This window comes from Pelobates fuscus, chromosome 8, assembly GCF_036172605.1.
Source record: "Pelobates fuscus isolate aPelFus1 chromosome 8, aPelFus1.pri, whole genome shotgun sequence".
NCBI classification, from domain to species: domain Eukaryota; kingdom Metazoa; phylum Chordata; class Amphibia; order Anura; family Pelobatidae; genus Pelobates; species Pelobates fuscus.
Window position 1 is genome coordinate 76,543,524 of NC_086324.1, and position 14,143 is coordinate 76,557,666.

Consider the following 14,143-nt stretch of genomic DNA (forward strand, 5'->3'; position numbering starts at 1 on the left):
CCCTAAATAATTTTGTAGCCCACCTCTGCACTTTTTCTAGTGCCTTAATATCCTTTTTGGAACAGGTACAAAAATTGGCACCTATTGGCATATTCAGGGTGTGGTCTTACCATTGGTTTATAGAAATGAAATATTTTCTCTTTATCCCAAAATGAATGCCCCTTTTTATACATGACAATACCTTACTGGCCTTAGGAACTGCTGGTTGACATTGGACATTGTTGCCTGGTTTGATGTCTATAACAATTCTCAATTCCTTCTCATTTGTTGTTTTCCCTAACAAAATTTTACTTCTAGACTAATTTCTTTTCATTTAAACATTAACCTGTTGTCTGTAACTTTATTGAATACCATGGCAAAATCCAAGTTGATAACATCCAGTGCAACTCACGGATCTATACATCTACTTATTTCTTTGTAGAATGCAATTAAATTAGTTTTACACAATCTACGTTTCATAAAACCATGTTGATTGCTGCTGATACCTAAAAGAAAGGACTCCTAAAAGCTTGAAAAACAGGGGTTTGCTTATTTACACACATAGCACTTTAAGCACACATGGGTGAATACCATCCGGACTTGGGACTTTGTTAATATTAACTTTCTTCGGTTGCTGTAACACATTGTCTTGAGACATCCAATCACAATATTTCTGCATATTTTTTTGCAACACTGTTTTGCATATCTCTAGCCATAGGTTCCTCCTTGATATGTACTGAAGAAAAATCATTATTTCAGTGTTCTGCCTTTCCTTATTTTTATTTACTTACACAAGCATCTCTGATTTCTGTGAAATGTACTTTAATTATTTTTGGATTATTTTGCATTTATGTTCTTAAAATCGTTTTGGGTTCAGTCTCTTTTGCTGACACTTTGACATTTTCCAGTTTAGCCCATCTATTTACCTTTTTGCAGACATTATTGGTTTCCTTATATTTTATATTTATATGCTTTAAATGCCCTTTTCTTATTAAAGGATCACTATAGTGTCAGGAAAACAAACTCGTTTTCCTGAGTGTCAAACTCATTTTCCTGACACTATATAACCCTTAGGACCCCCCCCCCCCCACCCTCAGGGCACCCCTCCCTTGGCACTGAAGGAATTAAAACCCCTTAAGTTACTTTAATCCAGCGCCGGGCTCCCTTGGCGCTGGTGACCTCTCCTCCCCCGCCAACGTCCGCTCCCAAGTGGAGCAGAATGCGCATGCATTCAATCACGCATGCACGCATGCATTCAATCAGTCCATAGGAAAGCATTTCTCAATGCTTTCCTATGGACGTTCTGCACGCTGGATGCAAATTTCTCTGAAACTGCTATGTTTACATCTGAAGGGTTAAAACCTGGGGGACCTGGCACCCAGACCATTCATTGAGCTGAAGTGGCCTTGATGACTATAGTGTCCCTTAAATATATTGGCCAAGCTTTCTACTAAATGCATTGCTTTCGGTTTGTTTCTTTTGTATTTGTTACCAAGTTGGTATATCCCGAGACTTGTGCATTTCTAATGTTTGATGTAAGATATTCCGTATATGCTCTGTGTTTTGTTTTTTTCAGGAAAGAGTGTATGCCAGTCAATTAGTTGTAAAGCTTATATTGTTATTTTTTCTAGCATTCCCCATGAACATTAGTTTTTTTGAGTTTACTTCACATATATGTGTTCAGGGACCAAGGCTGTGTGTGACATAACTACATATGACAATGTTAGTTGAAGTGTACCAGAACCAAAGGGTGTGTTAGGCATGTAAATAAAGAGGGCCTACCTGGAGAATGTAGTAATAGAGTTACAATGGATTGTGGCCAAAAAGCCTGTGGTCTTAAGGTTTGGACCGCTGGTGTTTTAAAGGCCACTTAACTGCTCCCACAACTTAGCCCTTATGGCCTAAACATTTGTGTTTTGGGACCAAGGCCATATGTTATTACTACCTGTGACAAAATTGGCTGAAGTATTCCAAAACCGCCAGGTAGGTTAGGCCTGTAAATAAAGAGGGCAAAAATAATAATTACAATAATAATACTAATTATTATTATTCAGTTAGGGAGTTATGTGTAAATAACAGTTCTGGAGCAGTGTGTTGTTTACTACTCCATATAAACATTACATTGGTTTCCAGTGATAATTCCACTTTTCGAACTTTTCCTCACGAACCATTAGAAACCGTGCTTGGTACTTGCTTACTGTCCTAGAATTTCACAAATACATGTGAATGTAAATGTCTTTGTAGTGGAGGTGTACAAATCCCAGAGCACTCAGGAAGTGGTTTACCCCCAGGACACTACAGACAAGGATACTGCAGTTGCTGCCAAGTACATTATATCAACTTAGAAAAGGTAAGGTATTTTTATTATAAGACCTGTTTTATGTAGAAACAACCAGCACTGATTTTGCCTATTTGTTCTTTAAGACGGCCTAATACATGTTTCACTTAATTCCTTCAAAATAATACGGCAAGCCCCGTAACTATTACAGCGTGCTGCAGTGGTTATAATGCCATTCAAAATATGCAGAAAGGCAAAACAAGGCAGAACTGTTGTTTTTGTTGTTGTTTTGTTTTTTTTATATACTAAAGACTGGTTGTTGTTGTTTTCTTTTTTGGGGGGGAGGGGTGGGTATTCTACATATTAATTGTCAAATCCAGGAAAATACTGTCTTCATCCATTGTTATTTTTTTTTTTTTTTTCCTGTAGTTACCTTCATTGTTATACTTGAATTGTATTTTATGTTGTATTATATGTATCTCCTACAGCACCTTGCAAGTGACCAACACAAACAGATTTCTGGTTGTAAAAGGATTCCATTAAATCCCTGCGTCATGATGGAGCGTTTCCTACATGATGTCCATCTTTATCATCCACAGAATTATCAAGATACTAGGTAAGATATTTTATTTTCCTGGTGCATTGGATTATAACTTTCCTGATTTTATCTGAAAATATTATTTACAGAGTCATCATACTGAATTAGGCACTGATCGGATCTATTATGACTGTAAGAAAGTTAGTGCAATGACAAATTAAAGGGCTGTTACATGGACATACATAATTGACCTCTCAATATTATTTTTTTTAGATACACATTACATTTTCTATGTTTTCTTGTTTCTGTGGAAAGTTCTCCCCAGAGCAGAAGTTCACTGGATCTCCTCATACTCTAGTAAACCTGTAACTTTCTATTGAAAGGCAAGTTTCAGGTGAAAGAGGCAATTAAAGGGAATGCTACTCTGGACAAAACCTTTCACGTGATGTGCTATGACTGGGATTTTTAATTATTACTGCTTGCCTTTACCACATATGTATATGAAGTGTTTGGTTTGTTCAGTGCCAGTTTGGGATAAGCCTTAATTTTGCTTTCTATGGTGTATAATTTCATTAGAATTATTTATTATAATTAAAAACTACATTAACAACCAAGATCAGAATCCTGAATGTTGTAAGCCAAATATTATCAATGTAATGGAGTAGCAAATGTTAAGAGCCGTCATTAAATATGGAGATATATTATATCCATCTGTTCGAATAAACCATCTCTGCAAACTCAACATTGTCCTGCAAAGTATTTACCATACCCATATTTTCCATGAATTTAGAGAACTAAACTGTTTTTTACTGTGCACGAGTAAAAATATGTATTTTATGTACTGTCGCATATATTAAATTACTGTTTAATTCTAATGTAAATTATGTATTAAAAAGGGAACATATCATGGTTACATTGACAACAATTTCTGTTAACAGCTGCAACAACATTTTAACAGATGGCCCCACATTCAATGTTGTTTGCATGGTAGGATCTACGAAATGCATAGAACATTTTCTCATCTGTTTTAAGACACTTCTCATATGGTTTCAAACAATGTATTGGCTGAATATACAGATGATCATAACTCATTTGGGGGTGTGTCAGTTACTTGTTACTTTTTTAATCAACTACACCAGGGGTAGGCAACCTACGGCACTAGTGCCATGCACGGCACTCGAGGTGTCTTTCCACGGCACTCAAGGCTGCTAGAGCCAAACAGGGTCTGGCCTCTCAGGAGTCTCAGTGAAACTTCAGATACCTGCTAATACAAAGAGGTAGTTAAGGACAATCCTCAATTTATGTATTGCAGCATATAGAGTAAGTGATCTCAGATCACTTCCTCCCAGCACTTGTGAATGGGAATCCACACTGTAGTAGAGCAGCCCACAGCTGATGTTGCAGCTCCTGTCCTTGACCTGTACCTGCCCAGGCTGGTCTCCACTGGAACCCAGAGAAGCCACCCACACTGCTAGATATACACAGACCTGCAGAATAAGCCTCCCCTCATTCAAATAATACGAACAGCCCACACACAAACATACACACAATCCCCACAAACGCAACACCACTAACAATCCACATACATGCACACAATTTCACGTGCAGCCTCTCACATGCAAAACCCCAAACAGCCCCCACACACTACCAAACACACAATGTGACATATCCACCCACACACACAATTCCACAAGTAGCCCTCATACACAGCCCACATTCATTTGTATCATACACGATACCATAAACTACTAATGAACATATACAATATAATAGCTCATACACGCACATGTTCTCCTCATCTCCCCTTCTCCTCACCTCCCCCTCCCTGTGTTCTCCTCATCTCCCCTTCTCCTCACCTCCCCCTCCCTGTTTTCTCCTAATCTCCCCTTCTCCTCACCCCCCTCCCTGTGTTCTCCTCATCTCCCCTTTACTCACCTCCCCCTCCCTGTGTTCTCCTCACCTCCTCCATGTGTTCTCCTCACCCCCCTCCCTGTGTTCTCCTCATCTCCCCTTCTCCTCACCCCCCCTGTGTTCTCCTCATCTCCCCTTCTCCTCACCCCCCTCCCTGTGTTCTCCTCATCTCCCCTTCTCCTCACCCTCTCCCTGTGTTCTCCTCACCTCCCCTTCTCCTCACCCCCCCTGTGTTCTCCTCATCTCCCCTTCTCCTCACCCCCTCCCTGTGTTCTCCTCATCTCCCCTTCTCCTCACCCCCTCCCTGTGTTCTCCTCACCTCCCCTTCTCCTCACCCCCTCCCTGTGTTTTCCTCACCTCCCCTTCTCCTCACCCCCCGTGTTCTCCTCATCTCCCCTTCTCCTCACCTCCCACTCCCTGTGTTGTCCTCATCTCCCCTTCTCCTCACCCCCCCACATGTTCTCCTCATCTCCCCTTCTCCTCACCCCCCCACGTGTTCTCCTCATCTCCCCTTCTCCTCACCCCCCTCGTGTTCTCCTCATCTCCCCTTCTCCTCACCTCCCACTCCCTGTGTTCTCCTCATCTCCCCTTCTCCTCACCCCCCACGTGTTCTCCTCATCTCCCCTTCTCCTCACCCCCCACGTGTTCTCCTCATCTCCCCTTCTCCTCACCCCCCCTGTGTTCTCCTCATCTCCCCTTCTCCTCACCTCCCACTCCCTGTGTTCTCCTAATCTCCCCTTCTCCTAACCCTCCCTCCACGTGTTCTCCTCATCTCCCCTTCTCCTCAGGCAGCTGCAGCCTTATAGGAAGCGCCGGCCCTGCTTGGGGGCCCAGGCCAGCTCGGGGCCCAAAGCAATTGCTTAGTTTGCTTGCCTGGTAGCGACAGGCCTGAGGATCGGCATGCTACGGGACATCACAATCCTATATCGGCACAGTGCTGCTAAAAGGTTGCCTACCCCTGAACTACACCATTCAATCGGTGCTTAAATGCATACACTATTTTATCCCCTCTAATTGTGACATTAAAGGACCACTAAAGTCACCCAGGCTCCTTCCTATGAAGTGGCCAGGGTGCAGTGGTGATTTTGTTTTAACTATGAAGTGTAGAACATTGCAGTTTTTTCGAACCTGCAATGTTTACATTACAGGGTTAAGTCTACTTCTAGTGGCTGCCATAGTGACACTAAAGACGCTTCACTAGGCTGCCATACTGACACTAAAAACGCTTCCGCTGTACTGACTAAGTAAAACTCTGTTGTGATATGGGAGCCTCTATAAGAAAGTATTGAACCTATTGAAGCTACCCATGGGGAAGCTTGGAAGCACAGGCGGTGCTTGCATTATGTTGGACCAACTGTTGAGGAGGCCATGCTTCTTCTGAAATGCAGAGAGAGAAAATAGACTCAAAGCTGGAAAAGGGTGAGTAAAAGTTTTCATTTATTTATTTCACTGCAAATATAGGAGACCTATATCTAGCTAGAGACAGGGGGCACTAAAGTGTTAGGAAAACAGGGTTTCTAGCTCTAGAACCGGCAAATGGTATTTGAAGCCAGCACACTCATTTCTGGTAATTGTTTTTTTGTTTTGTTTTTTTAACGCACATATATCTATCTCTAGAATGTAATAAATGCATTATAAGGAGGCATATATATAGGAGTTAGCTCCTGGCTGAAGTATCTTTTTAATTGCTATGAGGTTGAACATTCTCATGTAATATTCTTGCTTTCCTTTACATAATATTTAAGTGCTTAGTCATGATTCTTGCTACTCTTTTTTTATATTTCTTATTTACAAAAAATAATAATAATGAGTATTTATATATTATATTATTGTGCCTAACTTATTAAATAAATAAAAATCTCAACAAATTCTGCTAATATATTGCACAAAATGGACAAGTAACAGTTATTTCTGTTGGACTTATTTTGCTGAATTGGTCAATTTTTATGCCGAGCAGAACCTTTTGATAAATGCTGAACTTATCATTTTCTATGTTGATTCAACTAGCTGTGTATTTATAGTCTTCTTTGGCTAGCTATATTCTAACCTGCATAAAAATGCCAAGCATTGCAGCACTGCAAAAGCAATAAATAAAGTAGAATGTGTGATGTTTTTGATTTAAAAATATTTTTACATTCTTATATATTTTGTTGATTTGAAGCAGGAGGCAGTAGGAATGTTGCATGAATAACTAACTAAAATATGCATATTTTTATATTTTCCTTTTGTTTTGGTTTTTATAGACCAACGTATGATGACATACCTGATATTTCCATAAGCCCAAGATTACCAGAAGTTTGTTCCGATGCACCTCTCCTTGTACAAAGTCACAAATTAGTGCCTACTAAGACCCATCCTGAAAACACCCAGCCTATTTCTGACTCAAGTAATTGTTACCCATCCACATCAAAGTACAACTCTAGAAATATTGCTGTATGGCATCCATACAATGAAAAGCTTAAAATCGAGCCTTGTTCCACAGATGGACAACTTCGAAAGCAAAATATTACTTCTGATTGCATTCTGACTGTTGTCCAGAAAGCCTTAACCACTGGAGAAGATACAGTACCTCAAAGCTCACTCTGTACAAATAACTATCCCTGCTGCTCACAGAATGCAAATAATATTCCTTGCTCTCAAACAGTTCATTCTGTACTAAATCAAGGAACCAAGAAGAAAAATATTCTAGAGACAAGTGTGTGTGAAATCATTAATAAGTGCCCAAATTTTGACGTGACTACAAAAACTATGAGATGTTTACACGCTAAACCACCGGCTTCCCAAGGCAGCTGTTTAAACCTGACCTCAGGTATACAATGTGGGAAACTAAGTGGTATGGAATCTCAGGGAAACATTGATCATATCTTTAGGAATCATGTTGTTGATAGTCACTTGAAACATACTAAATGTTCTAAAGAAAGTGAAACTAATAACCCAACTCATAGCAAAGGACTTTATTTGTCACAGGGGGATAGATCAACAGTGGATGAAATTATTGAAGAAGTAATTTGGAAATACTGCTATAGAAATTCTGAATCTTCAGTAGGGAAAGAAGAGGACACCATCTCATCACTTAACATCAACTCAGTTCTTGGCTGTACGGAGGATTCAAGTCTAAGCTTTGACTGGGATGTACAAATTAAATCTGAAGAGGATCTCTCAAAGACAGACCTAAAAAATGTGGATGTACTCAAAGATATCATTGTCAACATTGATGAAGAGTACAAGTCAAAGTTAAAATCAGTTCTTGGTCCATATCCTGTTAAGGAGCCAGAGGGTATAAAAGCAGAAATTGATGAAGAGGTTCTACCAGCACTGCCCCATGTGCCTCCATCTTTTGTTGGTAAAACATGGTCACAAATCAAATATGAAGATGATTTAAAAATTGAAGCCCTTGTACAGCAGTTCAGAAAAGGAAAGTTCCATTGCTACTTTGAAAGTGGAAGTAGCAGCAGGAAGTGCAAGAGAAAATTTGAAAGTGAAGAAAATTTAATGAAGATTGAACTTGAGACTAATAATTGGAAACTACCCAAAGATGATACTACATCACCAACATTAAATGACTTTTCTTATGCAGACAATGATTCTGATATTCCCTCAGTGAAATCAGAGAAAGTGGTAAAGACAGAAATTAAAATGCCTTGCAGAAGAATTTGGAGACTTGCTTCAAGGTGCCAGATAGTTAAGGTCAGTCATGGAACCCAAACAAGTCTCGTAAATTATCCGGTAGTTCGAAAGAAAGTCAATAAAAATGAACTTGGACAACATTCAAACCATGTTATTTTTAATGATTTGGAAGGGGAAATGACTCCAGACATGCAAACTAGAATGTGTGCTTTGAAACTTCCAGAATCATATACCAAAATTTTTACTCCATTACAACCAAAGACAATGGTGTATGTTCTTTCACATCCTGATATAAAATGTTTTACTGGCAAACCAGCTTACATTTTGAGGAGTGGCCGAAACCAATACTCAACTGATAGCAGAGACTCTGCCAATTATAAATATAAGCAATCTCCTCTTAAGTATTATGATCCATCAACCAATCGAATTCTTAAAACGCCTCCTAGAAATTGTGTGAGGGGACACAGTATTAAAGGCCCATATGTCCGTAAACTGTTCAAAAGTCTAAGTAGTGAGAGTAACGTTGATAAATTCGACTATGGACTCAAAGAAACCACTTCCTCCAAAAAGTCTTTTAGTAGTTGTTCTGTTGCATCTCTATGTTTTGAAACCGCTAAAGTTAAGGATTTAAGCTCAAGTCTAACAGGAAGTGGATCCTCTATTGACACAGAATATTTTGACTGCCTAAAATCTGAGCACCCTGACAAGCCATGTGCTCAGTTTGCCCCTTGCAAAGGCAGTCATACTAAGGTCAAGAGAGATATTCCATTTGTTCCATCAATCACTAGGACTATAAGAAAAACCTTGGGGCCAAATGAGAATGAGATCAAGCAGAAAATTGTCCATTCCACAGCAAATATAAAACAAGTGGCAGAAACTAGGTGTCGTACAAAGTCCAAGCATAAACAGTGTGGGATGATAAAAACTGTAGGGAAAATAGCGCAAAGGAAACTACCTAAAATTAGAAAGCAACCTTTAAGAAAGGCTTCCTTGAGATTTCTAAAATATGATGTTCCTTCTGTTCAGGCAGTTCGGCCGAGGCAAAAGAATATGACAACAGGTCAGAAGAAAGAGTTACCAAGGCGACATTTTAATAGTAACACATGTGTAAAGTCAAAATTTATTTCACGTAAGTCTTGCAAAAGAGAGTCAGAAATTTGTAAACCTGTGCTTAAAAATGCTGGTCAAAGTAAAGCAGTTAAGAAGCCATACGAAGAAGGAAATGACAAAAAATGTTGCAGAACCCGCAATAAAACACTGAGAATTGTACAGGAAACTTTGCCCCATATAGTAAGCAAACCAAGACTAAGGACACAGCCTTCTCGAACAAGAGGTGAGAGTAAATCAACTACAAGAAGAAGAGGAAGAAAATAAGAAAATATATTTTATATACATGTGTATATATATATATGTGTAAACAATGTTTTAATCACTGTGTTTTGGAGAACGGGTATCATGGTAATATGTTTTTGCACACATTTTATATTTGTTTAATACATTGTGGGATAATATTGAAAAGATAATGCATTTGCTTACTCTTCAAATGTACATTCATTAGATATATCTTTAACAGAGATCTATATAAATAGTTTTTGGTGTGCAGCTTTTCTAACTGAATTGGATATTACAATTACAAGAGCTAGACATTTAAATAATACTTTCTAAATACCAACCGGTGTTTTGTTTTGTTTTTAAATGACTATATCTACTTTTTATACTTAACTATATTTTTGTAAAAACAAATAAGTCCTATATTATTGGTAATAACTGTGTAATACTGACAATGGGAGGAGATGGAATCTGAATGTCACGGTTGCATGTTAGAAAGATGTACAGAGTCTGGAAAAAATGGCTGTACTGTAGACACAGACATTAGTTTTTCCTTTAAAAAAAACCCCCAAAAAACACTAAAGGCAACATATACTTTAGCAATGTGAAAACTTGGTACAAGAGACATACCATGCACTCCTTCATTCAGTAAGGAAACGATAAAGAAAGAGAGCAAAATTATGATTTCCCTACCCTAGCTGGTTTGACAATCTTCCTCATGCTTCAATGATGATTTTAATAAATACATTAGAGGTGTACTTATACGTGTACCAAAGGTCTATTATTTAACTTGACTAAGTTTAGTCTCTGAAAACCTGAAAGACAAAATCTAGTTCAAGGCAAGAGAGTGATGCTATGTTTATGTCAATAATGGGTGACGGGTGGAGATCAAAATATGAAATAACCTTCTTCAATCAAGTAGACGGGAGAGGATTATTTAGTTGCTGTTTAAAGATTGATTTGATGGGTATTTAAATAGATATAGCAGGCTGTTTTTTAATGCATTATATAGATAATGCTTGAAAGGACCACTTTAGCGTTAGTGGCTAACTAGAGGCAGTTTAAAAATAATATCAGGAAGTATTACTTTACTGAGAGGGTAGTGGATGCATGGAATAGCCTTCCAGCTGAAGTGGTAGAGGTTAACACAGTAAAGGACTTTAAGCATGCGTGGGATAGGCATAAGGCTATCCTAACTATAAGATAAGGCCAGGGACTAATGAAAGTATTTAGAAAATTGGGCAGACTAAATGGGCCGAATGGTTCTTATCTGCCCTCACATTCTATGCTTCTATTTAACCCTGTAATATAAGCATTGATTTATCTTGTAAATGGCAGTGCTTTAATTCCATGGTTTAAACTTAAAGTCAACTCCACCCCGGCCTGCAAAAAAACTCACAAAAAACACAAAACAGATTAAAACGAAAATAAATTATTTACTCTTTTCAGTGGCTATAAAATCATTGCATGCACTTTTAAAGAAGTAAAGAAGAAAATCATTGGCTGGAGCACTTTAAAGAAGTATTTTTATTGCTTTAACCATCAAACAATCATAAAGATAAAGTAATGCAAACAATGTTAGGGTAAGGCTGTGCAATATATATGTGCTAAATTAACCAAGTAAAGTAATTCACTCCAAATCCCATTTTAGTATTGAAACAAATAAATATATATTTTATACAGTTCTATTTGTCACCCAGTAAAGAAATATTAAAACATACATTTAGTACTAAAAAGCATTAAAGTCTTTATTCAAATTCAATGATGTGTCCTTGGCTAATTTATAACCTCTATATGGGTATGTACTAGGGTTAGGCCCTCTTTAGTCATTCCCAATCCAATCAATTGTACGGATTGATTATTCATTTGTACATTGCAGCTGTGTATTGTAGACTATATTTCATTCTTCCATTAAGGCCATGCAATATTTATCTTTTCTTTGTATACCTTCATTAATGAAATTCTCTTTTTACTATTTACTTTTTCCTATTAAATCCTGATTTCAATAACATGTAGAATACACCAATAATAGACACTTGAGAACCTTGTATAGCATCTCGTAGTATTATGTGCAACTATTGCAATATAGTGTAAAATACTAGAATTAGCAAAAACAGGGCTTGACTGACTTTTATTTTTATAGATAGTGTTGCAATTAAACAGACCAGCATTAATATATATTTTTATCTTATAGTGGTGCCATGTGAGAAAGATTTTCAGATTTTTTTTTTTTTCTTTTTTCTTTTACCAAAGATATTTGGTTACGGGTATTGAAATTCAGGCAGTCAGCTTTTTTTTTTTTTTTTTGCAACGTGCAAATGGCCTGTAATTTCACGCACTGAAATATTTCTCTCAGGTACAGTAACTAATGAAGAGAATGAGGAACAGACAAACTCCAAGGTATACGCTTTGTTATCAGTCTCTTAGATGATGCATTTTTTATTTATTTATTTACCTAATGGACTTATATATCTAATGGACATAGACCCACAGAATGGGTCTAAAAAATAAGAAGAAGAATTGTTATCTTAAAAAAAAAAAAAAAAGTATCACTGTCATGTAACTTAACCCCTTCCTAATGTTAGGACATTCCATGCAGTCCTCAACTGTGTGGGTTTTGACACTGTTAGAATGGCATGAAACGTCCTAAAATCTCTTACACCAGAGAATCCCCTCTGTCAGCTGGAATAATTTTTAGTTGCCCCAGACTAGCAGATGTGCTGTGTGCAGCACTCAAAGTGAGCACTGCTATAACCATGTAACTGCCTATTGCTGCAATTCAGTGTGAGGTGGGTTAAAGCCAGCCACTGAGCTGTATGCAGCGCTCCAAATAAGCAATGAAAGAAAGCCCTTGACATCATTTTAAATGACTTTTGCTGAGCAATCGCGCACAGCCACAGTGATTCTAGGGATGCTGGCTACTGAAAGAAGGCCCCCAGGGGGTGATCGTACTGAGCTTTGTCATTTGCCCAACTCTGATCATGGTGTAATTGCCCGGGTGAGCAAGCTTGTATTAGTATTACAGGAAAATGTTCCTGTAATATTGAAAACAGCCAGTAGATGGTAACATAACGCTCTACTGTTTTAACTAGGAAACCGATTTGCTGGTATCAGCACTGATTAGCAGAGGTTTTGTTTAAAGTTAGAGGTAGTGCTAGGGTAAGGTTTAATGTTGGGGTAGGGTTAGTTTTAGGGTAAGGTAAGGGTTAAGAGTAAGTTTAGGATTGTTATATGGCTATGTTATTATTACGATAAGGTAAGGGGTTGGTATTGTATTAGTGATAACTACCAAAAATTAATTTAGATCCCAGACATATAAAACATTTAGCAATCAGGACTGATGTGTGCATCTATTTAGAGTTATCTTTAATTTAATTTTTTATTTAATTGCATTGGATGTGTAAAAAGTTGTTATACGCAAAAGTGTGTTTTTTTTATTTTATTTTTTTTATATTTTATTCACACTTAATGTTGTGTTAGGTATACATATAGGATATTTTTTAAAAAATCACTTTCTGTCCTTTAAAAAACAATATATAATTTGTATGGGGCTCTTGAAAAGAAACCCTTAAATTACAGTGGAATAAACACACAGCTAAAATTCTAGGTTTTGTTTTTTGTGTTTTGGTTCAGAGATTGTGCAATTACCTATGTCCTGATGTTGTTTAATGCAATATGTTTGTGTTTAATTTACAGTAAACACACATATAAAACATGTTATAATGATGGCTATTGATCAAGAAGAGAAGGCCCAATGAATGCTTAGAAAACCTATGACTATATTAAGATACTAGAAATTTAATCAAGAAGATTTTCAAGTATTAAGCACATCATAAAGAGTTTTTGTATGCAATGATGTATAGTATTTTTACATGACCTGTCCACAAGAAGGATACGACTTTACTAGTATTTATAGGTACCTCATGTGATGCTATTAAAACCTCTATTGAAAGATTTATAAAGAGTCCAACATGAGCCTTTCTTCTTTACAGATATACATAAGCTGTAAGGAAAACAGAGACATGTTTGCTAGACCTTCTACTTAAAAGTCATTTTGACATTTGTATAGGTTGGTAGGTTTTCAATGTGACAGAATTGTGCATTCTGTTAAAAATTTATACTGTACAGGGTTAAGATAGATGCCTTACATCCCTTCCAATTGACACTGATATTAATTGAGTAATATTGTTATGATGGATGGAAAGTGCTCCATAATGTATTTAGAGGATGTCCAGGAGTATTACATCTACATGTGCTACTTTATGTCTTCCTACCAGGCAACCTGTTTTATAAGATACATAATAATAAATGCAGTTATCCTGTGCTTTGATTTGCTTTACTTAGAACAACTCTGGCTCATGGTTCAAAGACATGTAAGAAGCGTGCAGCTTGAATGGATTACTATTACTATTTCTGTATTTTCTTTTTTTTTTGTAATTCTTTATTTTTGTAAGACGTGCAAAGGCATACCAATTTTATCA

At 37.4% G+C, this 14,143-nt stretch overlaps 1 protein-coding gene across 1 annotated transcript in view; it reads left to right on the forward strand.

Moving 5' to 3' along the window:
- Nucleotides 1-9,976, forward strand: part of ZDBF2 (zinc finger DBF-type containing 2) — a 74,925-nt gene extending 64,949 nt beyond the window's left edge. The window contains exons 5-7 of the mRNA XM_063428752.1: nt 2,224-2,329; nt 2,746-2,873; nt 6,950-9,976. Coding sequence (XP_063284822.1) covers nt 2,224-2,329; nt 2,746-2,873; nt 6,950-9,707 — 2,992 coding nt within the window. The 3' untranslated portion in view covers nt 9,708-9,976. The remainder of the gene's footprint in view (nt 1-2,223; nt 2,330-2,745; nt 2,874-6,949) is intronic.
- Nucleotides 9,977-14,143: the final 4,167 nt, after the last annotated feature.